This window comes from Neodiprion virginianus, chromosome 4, assembly GCF_021901495.1.
Source record: "Neodiprion virginianus isolate iyNeoVirg1 chromosome 4, iyNeoVirg1.1, whole genome shotgun sequence".
In the NCBI taxonomy this organism is placed as follows: Eukaryota; Metazoa; Arthropoda; class Insecta; order Hymenoptera; family Diprionidae; genus Neodiprion; species Neodiprion virginianus.
The window spans coordinates 6255207-6273355 of NC_060880.1; the positions used below are offsets into that span (position 1 = coordinate 6255207).

General features: G+C 35.2%; 1 protein-coding gene across 4 annotated transcripts in view; it reads left to right on the forward strand.

Annotated features, from left to right (window-relative positions):
* The first annotated feature begins 276 nt into the window (after positions 1-276).
* The window catches only part of LOC124303796 (uncharacterized), a 119510-nt gene continuing 101637 nt past the window's right edge, over positions 277-18149 (forward strand). Inside the window, exons 1-3 of one of the 4 annotated variants that reach the window (XR_006907993.1) lie at positions 277-1092; positions 1464-1691; positions 1814-2006. Coding sequence is in view for 3 of the 4 variants with exons in the window: in XM_046761466.1 (XP_046617422.1) it covers positions 14475-14517 (43 nt within the window). In the remaining variant the exon portion in view is untranslated. Of the gene's footprint in view, positions 1093-1463; positions 1692-1813; positions 2007-2450; positions 2994-4887; positions 5534-14359; positions 14518-18149 lie in introns of those variants that run through there. The other 3 variants (XM_046761466.1, XM_046761465.1, XM_046761464.1) reach the window with 3 other exon arrangements.

Here is an 18149-nt window from a genome sequence, read left to right on the forward strand (position 1 = left end):
ACTAGGATTCATACTCAATTCTATATCACCTTATTTCCATAAAAACGAATAGACATTCAAATTCTTTATTCATAATTTATGTGGAGCAGACAGAGTGTGTTCACGGAGACTTCATTCCTTCCAAGTTCAAATCTCAACCAATCGACGTTCTCACTTTATCGTTAAATGACGTCACTACCACCCTGTCGAACGGCTTCCACAGATAAAGAACCTACCGAAGCCAACCGACTTACCCTCGGAGTACCAGTCATGCCCACGCTTCTCGCTCACCGACTCTCGGTCTCTCTTTTTCGGTTGGAGCATATACAGCGTGACCGCATCTATGTGAATCCACCGTTATTCCTGCACCGTGTTCCAGTATTATTATATTTCATGGTGGTGGGACTCCTACTACTCCGTGGGTGGGTCAGCCGACTGTCACTTTGTTTACGTCGCTTATGTAAACATGCCTCGTCTAAATGAGCATACATTTTTATGTAGTGCTTAATTTTGTGTTTATTGATTATTTAGATTATCGAATTTACTGAACAATAGTGTGTCAAGTGAAGGATTATAACTGTGATATATGGATATTTGAAATAGCAACAGAAATGACAGAAACCGTAAAAAATCGTAAGAATTCAGACTTTGGCGTACCACTAGGAGAGAGTGACCCAGAATGTGAATCTCGAAGCAGTAATTTTACAAAAACACCAGTAGTGAAAAAACGTAAGCGGTATACATTTGAGGATAAACAGAAGATATTGGAAGAGTTAAAAAACTTAACCTCCCGTGAAATATGTACAAAGTATGGCATGAGCGATCGTGTTCTTCGTAAATGGAAACTTAACAAGAATGTAATAGAGGATGCTGCCAACAAAAATAGTACAAAAACATTGAAAAAAGTTTCTAAAACGGAGAAACTTGATGCTGAATTGTTTGAGTGGTTTGATGATTGTCGCCGCAATAGCATTATGGTTTCTGGACCAATGTTATGTCGACAAGCACTTGTCATCAACTCCAGGATTGGTGGCTCGGAAAATTTCAAAGCTAGTAACGGATGGTTAGAAAAATGGAAGAAACGAACTCACATCAAAGATTTGACAATTACTGGTATGCAAAATTTATCTTCCGTGTTCAAATTCTTTTTATGTAAATTATGCTACTTTCAAACTGGTAATTCTTTTTTCCCATTAAGTATTTCTTTGGTCTTAAGAAATCTCATGCATATACTGCATATGGAAAATTTTATTCCTAGTTCGAATTTATGAAATATATAATTTTTCATTCAAAATCAAATTAATATCGTGAACCATTTTACGTAATAAATTATACCTCTCTAAAAATGATTAGAGATCTTCCAATCTTTCTATAAGTACGGAGTCTTGGAAAGGCTTTTGAAATTCTTGCTCTCAAATAAATGAAAAACTATGATATTTATTCAAAACTATCTAATATATTATGATATATTGTGTGTTGTAAAGGGGAGACACTGTCAGTCGATGAGGAAGCTGTTAATCTGTGCATAGTAAAGCTTGCTGAGTTGATAGCTAAGAAAAAACTTGACAGAGCACAAATCTTAAATACGTACGAGAGTGGTTTAACGTACAGAATTAATGTAAATGATTTACTTGATCTCTTGAAAAAAGTTGAACGCTAGAAAGTGGTGGATGCTGCCGCAGTATTCAATTTGATTCGGAAAACCGACCAAGGTAAAGTATTATCTTCTTCTACATCTATTTTGAAGCTGTCAATGAGCTGCACTGGTTACGCCATTAAGAATAGTATTTTTTGGAAATATTAACCTCATATGTTTTTTATTTCATGTATTTAGAAGGAGATATGGAAGAATTCCATTAGCAGCAAAACATATATGCTGTAAGCTCTCAACAGAACGAAAATAATGTTGGTTAGTTGTGTACATCTTTAAATATTTTACATGAAAATCTTTAAGTAAACACATACATTTGTTACATATGTAAATATAATTCTTATATTTGACTAAGAAAATTTATGTGTTTAGTTAATGGAAAGTATCGATTGCTTATCGCACAGAAAAATTTCTTCATTGTATAAAAACTAATTTAAGACGGAAGTGTTACAATCTTCTATAGTTCCTCCCGCCAAAGAAATTTCACTTTAAAAATTCTACCCGATCACAGGTAATGATGTAAAATAATCAGACATATTATCGATAAGTTCATTCTCGGTGATATGTCCACATTCAAATATCATAAAGTCGCCTGGTAACAGAGCAGCCAATTTTTCTCCGACAAAATTGATTCCCACAGCTTTTTTATTCGGCTTAAAATCATTGAGAAATTTTCATTGCGATTCATCTAGAGTTCATGGGATTCGAATCTGTCTGTAACGCCAGCGACAAGTCTTACGCGCAGCCGCTTCGCGCAGCTCAACGTAGAGATGAAAACGATGGAAACTGCACAAGTGCGTGTTCCGAAACTTGCCAGTAGCGCTGAGAACTCCCTAGGACGTAGTCGGACAAAATGTATCGGTATATTTTGAGGTAGGGTTTTAAGTATTATACAGTATTGAAAGCTTCTTTCCTGCAATTATTTTTACCAATCGCGTGAGACAGTTTTATAAAGCGTCAAATCTGTATTTATAATTTTTTTCACACGGTTTCCTTTACTTTACTGTCACTGTAATCGGTGACTTCGCGAGGGAAACACACAGGCTCATACAAGTATGCTTCTTCGCTTGTTTGTTGTTTTCCTCGCCTGGCAGCTGCGCCCCTCTCTTTCGGTCGTGCAACAGAGAGGTCCGGTATTGGCTGTATTCTCTCTTTCTAATTGTAGCTTCGGCTCCGAGCACAGATCGCGCAGTCTATCTTTATAAGTTTATGGGCATCGCGCGGAAAGCCGCGCGGTTTCATGTCGTTTGTTTAGTGTCGTGTTATTGTGGTGTATCGTTCGATTTTCGGAGTGCATTCTAACCAGAGTGATACGGTGTAGAAAAATACGTGCCACAACTAGAACAGCTTACAGCAGTCGGAGGTAAGTTTGAGTGATATTTACAAACCATCGTAGAAATTTAGCACCCAAGGATTTTTCTGGCTGCTTACTAAGCTGTTTTTCGGCAAACTTGTACCTTAAAAACAACCCTGTTTTGCGTTTCTGCAGATTACTAAATAGTCGGTGTATTAAACTTCAGCTGTAGGATTATTTTCAAAGTTCTTTCATCTGGTGATAATGTACAATTGCATATTCGATTACTACAGCTATTTTATTCTTTTCGTGACGTTCGTATGAAAAGATTATTTTTACGGCACGTATTCCCACAGGGAAATTTATTTATTGAACGCTCGTCAAATTTTTTAGACAATATAAAAATACGTGACCTTTTACTATATCATTGCATCAGTTTTATTTCTATTCCTTAAATGTTTGCATTTGGTAGTGACGTTCCACTGAGCGGTATAACGGATCGAAGAAAACAATTGAAGTACGATCAATATTGTGGAGATTAGCTTTCGATTGTTTTTGCCCAAGCAAACCTCGCGGTGTATTTCTTCAAACATTTTTAATGTTCTATCCTACGTTATATTTTGAATTCTCTTTATAGATTGATTCTGATACTACTAATGTGTTCCGTCGTTCTCGTGTAACAATTAACATTCAAACTTCGGCATGTCTGATAAGTTTGTTGAACTGATTGAGCCAGCATTTAAAGTACAAGCAGAAATAAAGCGTAACTGTGTGTGCAGAATTTACGTGTAATTAATTTTTCGGGTGTATAATGCTGGAGTCAAACCGATCAATTGTCAATTATCTTGTATTTGTGAAAATATATTGCGAAATGCGAGCGAGATTAGATTTCGTACCGGTAACGTAACCGTGAAAACCGCAACTTTAGAATTGTTTAAAATGCAATAAACCGTAGTAAAGCAAAATATACCATCATATTTTGGATCCTCAACTCCTTGACAAAATAGGTATGTTTTCAATGGTTTGTTACATCAACGTCATTTGTTACGTGAATAAGGTTTTACTACAGTTTTCCTTGTTAGCCACAGAAGGATAAAATAAGGCGTATTTCGATCAAATTGTTTATCTTCATTGATTTGTCAAAATGCGTTTCGTAAATGTCCATTGGAATTAATAACTCTTCCTCAAACAGCCTTATAAAGAATGTGAGAGTTGTACCGATTTATATTCAATTTATTTGCATCTGCGAGCTTCTGTTCACGTATAAAACTTTTTTTAACAGTTTTCTTTGTTACCCTTGGCACAATAAATCTACTCCTAAGTGCAGGCAACCTAACATACTGTGAAGTGTGTACGATAATAAGGCGTATCTTGTTAAAATATTTTAATAATTTTTTTAGAAATGTAAAAACGTTAACCGCATTCGGGTACATCATGCAGCGATACATTCTTAACAAATTATTCTTTTATCTCGAAAGATATTTTGCATTTTACTAAAAAAATTTTATTACTACGGTAATTTCATTTTAGCATTCATTGGGACATTTCACGCAAAACGTGAACGTTGAAAAAATATTGTTACGTTATGTTTATTATGAATCGAAGAGAGAAATTTCCGCAAGATTTCGACATCGCAAAATTTGATCTTCGTTGAAATTTACACGCGAATCATACGGCGATTATTGACGTGACGGTGTCAAAGTGTTTCATAAGAATGACAACCATCTGCAGATCACGTTGCGATATCTTCAGTAGCCCGCGATCTGGTCCTTAAATTCAAGGGTAACAGAAAAAAAATTCGTCGACACATCGTTGACGTAGAGGGTAGTCAACCACCGTGTTGTCAGTCGATAAGAAAGGCTCATCCAGTTACCGACGGATCGGAGGGCGCAGGACGAGGACGAGGGTAGGTTTCGAAAATCCGATTGCAAAGCGTTGCAGTAGTGATAGTAAGGCTGTAGTCAGCCAAACCGGATCGCCGCGGTTGTGTTGCTAGTCGCCGTTCGCCAGGCGTTCAGTTGGTTTCGGTACCGAGTCGCGCCAAGCTGCAGACGAGATCCCGGAAAAGGGTGTATCTAGTATTACCCTACGATGGGAACGACCATATTCATTTCGTCAATAGACAAGTTTTGCGGAAGAAGCACCCGGTCCATTTAACCCTCGGTGATAATCGTTCGTCGAATCGCATCTGACGCTAAATAGATATCAAGTACAGTTTTCAACATGCAATCGCGTAGTATGACTGTCGCTCCTTTGCACAGCAACAAATAACACCTATAATTGTATACTTGGAATATTGCGTACCCGTTGTTATAGAAAAAAAATAAATAAATAAATAAAAAAAAATAAAAAAATCGTTGCCGTTCGATTTATTTTTCAACAAGATGATGATGATTTATCACGACGCTGCGTAATCAAGACTAATCAACAATTATCAAAGGCGATAAAATCTCTTTAACTTATCGTATTCCGTTTTAACTCACCGGGTTTTCTGCTTTTTACGTAGTGCTTTGAATTAAACGATTAAAACGCCGCTTGCGCTAAATCTGCCGACTGTATCCTGTCGTCCTACAGAAGACAACCACCGTGAAGTTTGGAAAATAGTCAAGGTCCGTTTAACTATTTGCGTTACTATAATGTGATCATTGTTGTAATATATAAACTGGCAATTGTCTCAATGCTTAATGCTTTTCATATCGTGTTATTTACATTCTCTCTTCGTGATACAGGAAAATTACTGACAACAAGAAATCATCGAATAATGGTTTACAGGTTTCAGACGAAATTGATTTAGTTGAATTTCATAGACCATGAGAAGTTAGAAGAAGAAGTTGGAAAATCTTCAATTTGAAGTTTAATGCAGAGGTATAATTTTTTTAACACCAACGGTGTATCGATACTTATTACAATCAGTTTTACAGCATTTTCTGAAATTTCAAGAAAATATCTATTACATTTTATTAGATTATATGAGAGAGTAAAATAAAAAAATAAAAATCTCCGAGCAAGAGGAACAAGAATTAAGATGTTTAGCCTAAGTCAAAGAAATTATTTTCGGTTATTATCTCGCATTAGGTTACCTTCACAGGTTTAAGAAACGTTTGTCTCGGCCTTCTATCCATTTCCGTTCAACTTGACTTATCTTAGGGAGGGAAAATTAAAAGACGGCCTTGTCCAAATACGATTGTAGCTCGTGGGAGAGGGTCGACAGCGACAGTTAATTGATTACGAGGAGACACGAACAAATACGTTTGTAGGTCTACGGTTCACTATTCCCAGGAGTTGTTTCGACGATATGTCCGTTATTATTATCGCTTCAGGACTGAATCGAACTAGCCACTCCGAAAGGTTTATAAGACGTGATTCTACTGCGTATATAATATAATCGGGGTAACGATGATTTGCGATGCACCGAGTCTCCCGCCTTGTACATCATGATAATTGCAAAACAAGCTAACTTTTAGATTCTAAACATAAGAATGCTTTTTCGTTTCAAAATTGATGTTTATTTTTTTTGTTTTGTTTTTATTCAGGATTTTCTGCTGCAGATAATGTTTTAAACTCTAACTAGTTGTTGGAAAGAGATGCGTAGTCATATTTTTATAATTATTTCCGTGGCTAGTATTTTTTCCATAAAATATTTTAGACATTTGATAGGCAAATTTGTCGATATAGGATATTAAAATAAATTATAAAGCTTTCATAAGCGTGCAAGTGGAACGAGATTAAAAAATAATTACATAGAGTAGGACAATAGTTTTTGAAAAATATTCTTGAAATTCTGTGAATCGTTAATCGGAAATTTAGATTCATACACCGTTTATAATATAATTTACGAAGAATGGTAATTTGTCGTAATTTTGAAATGCTTTTTTCAAACAAATTTATAATATTTGGGTATATAATTTAGGCATATACTAATATTTCTGATTAGCTTTACTTGAAGTTTCCGTTCATCACTGATTTTTTGACACTCACGTAGTATGCAAAAACCGCTTATCCGCAAAATTTTATACGTAAAACCAAAATGAGAAGGTTGTATAATATCGTACCAATAATCAGTTTCAACGATTTAGTAGAAAAAAAATTACTGCATACGTTGCTCGTGTGTAAATGGATATTTCTCATGAAATTCTGAAATTTAAGTCTCGAGTCATTAGTCCTGAGTGACATACATTTATTATCGATGCGACATTTTTATTTACATGCAAGTTATCGATGCTGAGATCGTAATTCATTTTGTAATTATTTTATTAAACTCATTTTTCTATATGTTATAAAAAAAAATATGAAAGACTATTACGTTTTAAGTAGACCTTGTTTGGTAAAACTTCGATAAAAAAAAAGATAAAAAATATTTTACTCGATACAAAAAATTTTGACAAAACCCAAATACGTAATAAATTGTGTCGCGGCAGTTTTGACAATATTATACTTTCGTTATATTTTGGCGCAGTTTCTTCCCTGTGGTAATACTTATGAATTTCATTCTCACATTTCACACAAAATCTATGCCCTGCTTCCTCTCCCACAACACCCAAGCGAATACTCGGGAGTTTTCATGCCTTTCGGTACGTCTCAAAGGCGCGAGGCATTTCGCATTGTCGTAAAGTTGGAGGCGCGCACGCGATTCGTTCGTCCTTAACGTGGATCAAGCTTTCTCGTTATTTTTCCCGAGAGATTTCCTCCTCTTCCTCCTCCTTCATTCCAACTCCGTAGGTGCCTTGCACGCCGGGTAGATGGAAAAGGATGGAGAAACGAGAGAGATAAAACATGCAGAGAAAGAGAGAGAGAGAGAAATCACAGGATGGAAATCGGTCGTGAAAAGTTAAGGATCCACAGCCTGGATCAAAAGTTGGAAAGAGAGTAAAATTCGTTCGAAAAAATTTACAGTAATTTTACTCGCGCCGATGATGATGAACACGAATAAAATACGATCAGTAATATGTAATGTAAATTATTCCGAAAAAATTCAAGTAACACAATCTACACTGAGAAAAATTTCATTTGTTATAGTAAAAAACTGTTTGAATATTGTCGGAATTACGAAAAACTAGGTGCGCGTTACCATTTTGCGCTTTTGTCGATCATTTTTTGGTTATTGCAACGCAAAATCAGTTTGTTCGGTTTACTCTACTTTTGGAGTTGAACAAGGCTTTAACGTTAATTTATCGTTGCACGAGCGTCAAATTTTCGCAACAGTTGCAAGAAAATATAGCAACAGTGATCGTAATGAGAAAGAATAGCAACGTATACCAGACTTTCCGGTAAAAGGTGGAAAACTAATTTTCATTTTCTACCTAGAACTATATTTTTCGTTTGTGGTAAAAAATGATAATATTTAAAGACTGAGCGGTAACCGGGACTAAAAATTTTCAGTACATTTTCTATAATTAGAACGTTAAAAATGATGTTTTGAGGTCATTTTCTTCGCTGACAAGATCTCCGCAAATTGTTTAACAAACATTCAATGAACTTCACTTAATTGTTGGACACTCGAAACGTGCTAATGCAATTGTTGACGAACAACTGTTGAACCCTGTTATCACAGATCTATTTTTATTCACCCTGGACATGAATAGTTGTAAAAACAATGTGAGGTTTTTTTTTTGGTTGTTTTTGTGTCAATAAAATAAGCCTTTAAAAAAACACACATTTTTCAACTCAATATTTTGACCTGAATTTTGTCACCCGGGGGTTTTTGGGCTAGCTGATGACGAATCTGAAGTCAGAATTAGATAATTTTCATATCCAAGATGGCGGATCCAATACGGTGTATATAAAATCGAAAAATCTATAAAATATCGACGATTCTGGCCGAAACTTATTACTCGGGGGGTTTTTGGGGTTATACGAAGTATCGAAAATCATTTTAAGATGTAAATAAACTGCGACGAGGCCAGTACTTGTAAATTTTTGAGGTGGGACGCTGAGTGTCACACTGTAACTGAAAGGCTTAATTACTTTCATCATATCTTAGCTTGTCCTTAGTAGATTTTTTTTCAGATTCACGTCCGTCACATCGTTATGTAACGGCAGAAATGTCGTTTCATTTACGTTCATGCTATCATTGGCGTAAATAATATGGAAGTATTTTTTTATTTTTGTTTTTTTCTTTCTGTCAACCAAGTTTTTTTCCTCTTCCATCGACTTTTGACTCAGATTTCGTTCAGGATTTTCATTGATTCTTCATCACTTACCGTACAATACGCGCATACCTAACTGCGGACTATAAGAGCGGATAAAAAATGAGGATATCGGACAGAGCACGATTGAACAAGAAAGAAGAGCCAGAATTTCATTACGGTGCGGATGGAACGTCGGATTAGGATAGATAGATGTTTCTTCGGCAAAGAGGGAAATGAATGAAGTATATAGGCGTACATACATAAGACTAGATAGCAATCATCAGTAGAAATTTAGCCTCTACATATACACGTGTATATATGGGGCATTCCGCCTCAATTCGAACAGGGTCCGACCCTCACCCTCTTAGATTTGGTCCGCGTTTTTTTTTGTATTTTTGTCCCAACTCTAAAAAGCTTGCCAATTTTTTAAAAGATTTTTCCAACCTTCCCCGAGGCCCACAGAGCGCCTCAAATTTCGATATTTTGACGATGATTGCGAGATTTTTGAAAATTGAGAAAAAGAAATTACGCCAATTCTGTGGCCGGAACCAAAAAATATCCCAAACAAAATTGAAGTGGGCTAGCAAAACGGTAATTTTTTAATTCATTTCCAGCTAATGAATAAATTTCTTTTCAGTCACTTTGATCTTTTTTTTAAGATACAGGATTCGATATATCCTCTCTAATAAAACAACGATCTGTAAATTCAAATTACAATTCACAATCACTTTGTTTTTTAGTCATTTTGACGTTTCAATTTTGTGGGGAAGAAAAAAAAAAGAATAAAGCCGAATAACTAAAAAAAAGTCATCAGTTAGTCGACAAATTAAGAACAGATTTCCGTTTTGCCCGATGAATTCAATTTCGATTGGAATATTTCTCGTTTTCCCCACTGAAATTACGCAATTTTATTCCAAATTTTAAGAAATCTCGCCATCACTGTCAAAATATCGTAATTTTAGGCTCTCTGTGGAAAAAAAAAAATTGGAATGCTTTTTAGAGTTGTAACAACAATGTAAAAAAAGGGCGGACAAAATTCAAGAGGACGAAGGTGAGACCATTTTTGAATCGACGTGGAATACCCCGTACATATTACACATCTATACGCATACAATATGACCCTGCACCTGTATACATAGTCGTTATCTGTCATGCCCAGGGGATCACGGATGGCTAAAGCTTCACTCCGGAATTTTGCTTCGAGCTCATATTTCTTTTACCCCTTGTACATAACTCGGGACGCGACCGAAATATTTTCAATCAACCCTCCAGTGGTCTGAGAATACGAGAGAAATCCCCCCTCCACCCTCTCTCCTCACCGTTTTCAATTAATTCTTATTCTTTGTTCCCGCAGGTAGATGTCGAATGTACGTTATATATTATATCTATACATATATGTATATATATATATATAATGTGCATTTATTATACATATAATATGTACAATATGCAGCGAATCGAACTGCTTTACGTCGTAGGTAGATTCAACCTTTTTCACGCGTCATCCTTTCTTCCGCTATCAAGTATTTTTTTTTTTTTGTTTTTTCTTTTTCTCCTACAGTCACGAGTATAAATTTCAAAACTAAAATCGCCACACTGTTTTGCATTTTTAAAAAAAATTTTACGAATCTTGTATAATTTTTGTCCACTTCATTCACGATATTAACGGAATAAGTTATTTGTAGAGAAGGAAATTGACGAAAGAAAACCAGAAACAAACTATTCGAAGATGATCGGAGATTTGGAGAAAAATAAATTCTTCCTCAGGTCTGAAGTAGGTTTATTTAATAGAATTATTGTGCTTGCACTTTGACAATCGTTAGTTGAACGTACGTATAATAAACGGTGTGTAATAAGTAACAGGTTATAGATGGTTGAAGCCTGCAACTGCCGTAACGCTATCGAGGATTTCACAATTTCCGTTCGTGTCCATGAAACCATTTCCTGTGCATTGGACGAGCGTAGGTATTACAGGTATACCTAGACTTTAGTTCGTTCTCTTCTCCCTCCATTTTATAGTTCCGAGTCTCGGTGACACCGTCTTGCACTTTAAATGAAACCAGTTTATCCTGCACGACCTGGAGCCATTGCGCTTCAGATACTGTACGTTGTAACACTGTATGAAGAACTTTAAACTCCAGCGGATAATTGTAGGTACGAGGAGTTCCATGCGGACACGATCATTGTCCGACTCTCGCCATATTTTTTATTTTGTTCGAAAATTCTTTTTTACACGCATCGCGCCAACTCTGAAACAGTACCGTGAATTTTTTTTAGATTTTTTATTCGACGGGTTAATTACGTACGGAGAGTCGAAAACGATCGTTGTCAAAAAATATTTTTAAACGATTGTCTGGTTGAATAAAAAAATCTGCAAAAAATTCTGGGTACTTTTTTGGAATTGGGACAATGGGATAAAGATTTTTGAATAAAATCGAAATACTACAAGTGAGTGAAAATTTGACTCATTTACTTACGAGGCTGGTCTTCGAAATGGTCATTTTTGAATTTCGATTCGCCACCCAAATCGGCTCCACATAATTAAAATTTAATTATACAATTTTTTCAGATTTTTATCTCAATTCTAACCCGTGCCCTGAAGAAAGTGGATTTCCCCGTGAAACCCTTTCAGTTTAGATGAAATTTGGCATAGAGCGGTTTTTTGGGTGGCTGATTTCGAATCTCGACTCAAAATTTGCAAATTCAAAGCGGCGCATCCAATATGGTGGATCAAAACCTGAAAAGTCACTTGATATTGCCGTATTGGATTCACAATTTAAAATTTTTTAATTTTGAGCTCATGAGATTCGTAATCAGCGATATCAAAAACCGCCGAGTACCAAGTTTTATGAAAATCAAACGACTTTTTGGATTTCGCTCCACCATATTGGACCCGCGATTTTGAATTTTTCAAATTTTCAGTTCAGATTCGTAATCAGCGACCCAAGAAACCTCCCTATATCAAATTTCATCTAAATCCGTTGATTACATTTCACGTGTCCTTGTAAGGGTTGAAAAGGAATCCACCCTCTTTGAGGCACGGTTTAGAGTTGAGATAAAATTCTGAAAAAATTAGGAAATTATTTTTTAACTATCTCGAGCCGATTTGGGGGGTGTGAGAGGGTCGAAATTCAAAAATGATGTTTCAAAAAACCACCCTTGACAACGTATAAAATGATTGATCCTTGAACAGATTTCAGAGTTAACTTTAACCTCATATCTTCTTTCAATATCCTATAAATCGAGAGTAATTTTACACGAGGTTGAAGTTATAGTTACGCGTTGACACCACAAGGATTTACATAATAAGTGGATGCCAGTTGGAAGTGGGATGTCAAAAAGTAAAAAAAGCAAACAACCAAAAAAGTAAAAGGAACACGGGGGTGGGTTTGATATGCCCGGGTTTTTGGCCCCGTATAACGACGGCGATTTTTCTCCAACCATCAATCTCTCTCTCTCTCTCTCTCTCTCTCTCTCGATATAAAAGCTTTTAAAAGGTTTGTTAGTCCCTGCAGGGCCTACACAAACACTTGCCGGATGGCATCGGTTCGCGGATTCACCTAGTGCCTTCCTATATATATATGTATGTATATGTATAATGTATACGTATACCTGACTGGTTCGACCTTCGGTCCTTTGGCGTTTATATACATATGGAAAAGTGATAGGAAGGCTTAGGTCGACTGGGTCCCTCGATTAGGAAGGAGGTGAAAAAAGGATCTGACCATGCTCTGACTTCTTGACCATGGAGATGCTCGACTGGACGAAGAGATCGCGACGCCGCATGTACATGCGATAAATAAATACCCGTAGCGCATATTCGCCTCTTTGCCACATCCTGATCATATTTATTTTTTATTATTTATTCTACCCTGTCACGTGATAATCCTCTTTAACGTTAATGTTATATCCTTATTTTTATGCCGATGACTTTTTCGCGCCCGAGAAGCTGAAAATTCTTGGAATTGAGATTAGATTGTCGATCGGTTTGGAAAACGGTGGTATAAAAAACAAAAAAAACATTGCGAAACACGAGTTTCGAATTATAGGTGCTTTTGTTTTATCATTATTGGAAAAGCATGAATTGCTGATGCATCATTTAGAAAAAAAATAACACCGTGTAATAATATCTTAGCGGAATGAAATTGTGAGTAAAAAAAATTTTCTTCGATTCGATTTTCATCATTCATACGAGCATTGATCCGTCACTGAATGAATTTTCTCTATACCTTGTCTACAATTCATAAAATAGATTGATTGTGATGTAAGTCGTTAAGTTTCAATTATTGTAATTATGTCCTGCATGTAATCGAAATCGATTTTTTTCCTTTCTTTTGTCTATCGTGCGTTGGTCTATGATTTTGAATTTTTTACGTTACACTTGTTGCCAAATTATAATATTCATTACGTTCCGTCCCTCCCTCCCTTCGTTCCCCCAAAAACAATATTCATCATCTCATTCTCTCTGTCTCTAACCTAGTCTGCGGGAAATATTAAGCCTGAATTTTTTCGTTATATAATCATCGCGTATAATGCATTATTTAGGTGTATAAATATGGGGCATTCCACACCAATTCGACCTGGGCTTTATCCCTGAACTCTCAGATTTGGCGCGCGATTTTTTCTACGACTGTTCTCACTTTGAAAGGTACCCTGGTTTTTTTTCGACTCAATATGAATTTTCTACAATTTTTAGAAACGATTCTACCGACCGAACAAAATTAAAAATTTGAAATAATTCTGAAAAATCCTGCGTCAAATATTTTTATTGGAAATCATTTTACCATTTGCAATTTTTTTTATTGGCAAAATAAAAAAGAGAAAAAAAAAATCTTGCGATAAATCTGAACAAATTTTCAAATATCCAATGTGACGTATAAAAATGTTTCAGCAACCATCCACAGTAAAATGACTTTCGCTTCTAATTTTTTTAACGTTTTTGTTTTTCGGAAAAAATTTTTCAAATTTTTAATTTTGGTCGGTCGATAAAATCGTTTCTAAAAATTGTAGAAAATTCAAATTGAGTCGGAAAAGAACAAAAAAAAAAACACCGAGTACTTTTCGGAGTGAGAACAATCATAGAAAAAATCGCGCGCCAAATCTAAGAGGTCAAGGATAAAACCCAGGTCGAATTGCCGTGGAATGCTCCACGTATATATTTATATGTACATATGTATGACTACATAATAAAGAATATCCAAGATTGGGGGGGTAGAAATGAATTATTAATCGAAGGTTGGCGGACTATATATTATTACCATCACCACCACCAACTTCGTTTTCATAAATATGGTTTCGTGATTCCAGATGAAGCAATGAATACGCGATAAGGAACGTCAGAGAAGAAACACACAGGAAGGATATCCAGAATAGGAGAGGACAGTAAAAGAAGCTGTGGAACAACCAAGGAACTCTTCGTAATATGGGAAAAGGTGACAAGAGAAGCGCAGCTCCGCGTTCGGACGGTAAGTCAATTTCATCTTTACCTACATATAAATACATACTGTCATTTTCATTACTCTGAGCATGTATCTTGAAATTTAAATGCTGCGCGTATACCTGATCAAACATTTGTTTAATAATTTGTACAAAGTAAATATCGAGGAGAATATAAGGAAAAAATGTCTTTCTCGCTCAATCGTTTCCGCGTCCTATTTCGTAATACCAATTTTTAAATTAACGGGAAAATCGGAAATAAATTTCTTTGCTTGTTACGTAATTACTTTATCTCGGAATGGAATCACCGAGAAGATGAATTGAATGCTGCTGTATAAATTGATCGGTGATTATAAGCTCGCGGCGTTGATCAAATCAACGGTATAAAATTTTACTAACGTTCTTTTTTTTTTTTTTTTAACTTCACGACGGTTGATCAATTTTTTATTCCCTGCTTTATGATTCTATGCGTGTAGTTTCGCCTTTTGTAGACGTATAAATAAAGTCGATCGTCGTTTATCCACTTCTATTGTCATTGGCTTTGATTTATTGAATAAAATCTTATACCAGTGAATCCGATTGCAGATTATTATGATTTTGATCCGATCAATTTAGCTTATTATAATTTGATCGATGATCGGTACAGTTTATATTTATTTTTATTGTACGTACTTTTTTTCCGCATTGTATTAAATTTCACTTATTTTTTTCCGTCAATCGACCTCGCACCTGAAATATCAGGTTTGTGCCAAAAACGGGAGTTTTACGGTGAAGTTACACATTCATCGCGAAAATTTCTCTCAGAAAAACGTGAAATTCTGTTCTCTCCAATTATATTTTCCAATTATTTTCCAACCATGTTCCAACGTCAGTGGTTTTAGAGATCGGAAGTAAATAATTTTATTCATTGTATTTATTCCACACCATGAAATTAAATCCATTCACATGATAAAAATCTATGTGTTACGCGATTTCATGTTTCATTAAGTGCGGAAGTTATCAGAGAAAATAAATCATCATTCCTATCCGACATTTTCATCACTTACCCAAATCAAAGAGTTTAGTCTCCCCTTAACGTGATTGAATCGTCGAAAATCGATAATTTTTATTCATCTTATTAACAACTAATCCCAAATTGAGTATTTATCGAATTATTATATTCCTAAGCGATGCAGATATCTTTAAAAATACACTGAAATTATAAACACAAGCTAGGCAACTTCACTTCAAATCTCTCCAAAATTCAACGTATCAATTATATTTTCAACGATTTTTGCTTACCAACAAATAGTGTAAATATAGGCGAATGAATCGTTTAACAAATAAACGGCGAGAGGGATTTAACACCCTGAGTTTAATCAGAGCCTCCAGCGATCTGGAAAATCTTGAAGATTGGAATGTCTCTCGGTAATTTCCGGATTAGCGATGACATCGCACATAATACACTATATGATACTCGCCAACGTTTTGCTTTTGCAGTCACATTTTTGAGCGATAAAGCGATAAACTCAATTTCAGATGGGTGGAAATAAAAAAAAAAAAAAAAAAAAAAAAAAAAAAAAAAAAAAAAAAAAAAAAAAAAAAACTGGGAAAGGAAGGAATTTTTTTTACCGTATACAGACAAAATGTTGGTAAAACAGAGAATTGAAAAATGCGATAAAATCAAGGTTTGATGTAAATGAATTTGATTTCTTCTCAAAACGTTTTTTGTAATAACATTCAAATGTTGAAACCTTATTGTTTGTCCGACTTTGATCGACCAGGATTCGTTTTGTTTATGAATATAGATTTTGTACAGATTACCTCGTATAAATATTTGACTGCAGAAAATTATCAAATAATGCAATTTCTCTAGAACGACGAATAATCGGACTGGTTTTTTATTCGTTCAATTTCCTGTTTATTAATTTTTTTTTTCTTTCACGTTAGCGTAATATTCAGAAACATAATATATGCATGATCGTAGTAAACAATAATAAAGATTAGAAAATAAGAGGTAAGCGAAAAACGGAAAAATCTATTTTTTTTTTTAGAATTTCAAAATAAATAAAGCCAGAGAACAGAAAGTCACAATTTAAATAAGACAAAATGAATAAGAATGCAGCAGAACTTTGATAATTCCGTATTTTAATTTTCTACGCTTTAACTTTCGAAATTTTGACTTTGATCTAATTGAAATTTCAATATTTTAAATAAACTTTCGCTTTTTTAACAAATTTGATATTTCAACCCCCTTCGTATTCTAATCTTTCTACATTTTCATCTTTCTGCAAACTCGCTATTGTGACCCTTCGATTTTCCGATCCTTTCACACCTCACCCCTAAAAAATTGTGAAAAAACCACTGAAGAAAATATCAAAATCCGGTGATTCAGCACTCTGAAAATCGTTTCACACCAGACGCGATCGTGTCGCTTTTGAATATTTCATCTTTCACGTGTAAACTTTTTGAAATGTGATGTTTCTTCGCTCTGAAAGTCGGAGGAAGAGCTTGCGCAGGAAGGAAGTCAGCCAGGAAAATGAAGGGAGGGTGAATAAGAGAATTCTATACCCTTCGTTTCGTTGCATATACCCGACCACCTGGGCAGATATGAAAGTCAAAACAATGTGTGCACCTCTCACGCCCTAGTTGTTCGTCTATTTCCCTATCTTTCTGCGCGAATAAGTTTCCAGTATTCCATATTGAGGAAAAGCTGGTCCTCGTTGTTTCCGTTGGTCAGTTTTCGGAGCTGTCGAGAATGAAAGGTGTCTTCTCGGAGTGAAAATGCTCCGCTTACTTATTATTTCCTATACAAAATTGTCTCGAAAATTTTCCGACAGCGGAGAATTTAAAAACGACAGTTTCGGTCAACGGCTTTTGTCAAATAAAAAACTATAATCGATTTAATTAACCCTTTAATGCAAACAGTTTTCCTTACACATGCGATTCGCCTGGAGTTTTACGTACATGGGTTATTTTGGGGTCGCTGATTACGAATCTGAACTCGAAATTATAAAATTCAAAATGGCGGATCCAATATGGTGGATGTAAATTCAAAAAGGTATTCGATTTTGATCAAACTTTATGTAATGTCTTTTTTGGGGTAGCCGATTATCAATCTGAACTCGAGATTAGAAAATTTTAAATGGCGGATCCAATATAGGGGATAAAAAAAAACTACAAGAACAATTTTTCGGTGTGTATTAAGCTTGTGTTAAAATTGGCATTCGGATTTTCATGGTAGGTTAGCAGAAAATGCTTTTTTTCGTTTCAAAGTACGAATGTCGTCAATTTGTTTACACGATCTATTTTTGCAGCAAGTAAGTAAATAAATAAACTTTACATTCTTTTTAAACTTAGAAATATTTCAAGGACTATATGGAGCCAAAATACTCGGCAGTTGTTACCAGAAAAGGAGTTTAATAAATTGAAGACTGCAAAAAAAAAAAAAAAGCGTGAATCAAACGGTTAAAAAATTTGTCACGTGTATTCCCAAATCTTAAAATTTCGAATCAACGTCGGTTGTCACGAATGGCGTAACTTTTTAATAATTTATTTTTTTACATCTGCCGAACTTCGTTTCTAAATTTATACGCAACGATTATGCAAGTGTATTGAGAAAGTGGGTAAAAACTTTTTCTCAAAAAGTAGGTATATTATTATACTCGAGCACAATTGCAAC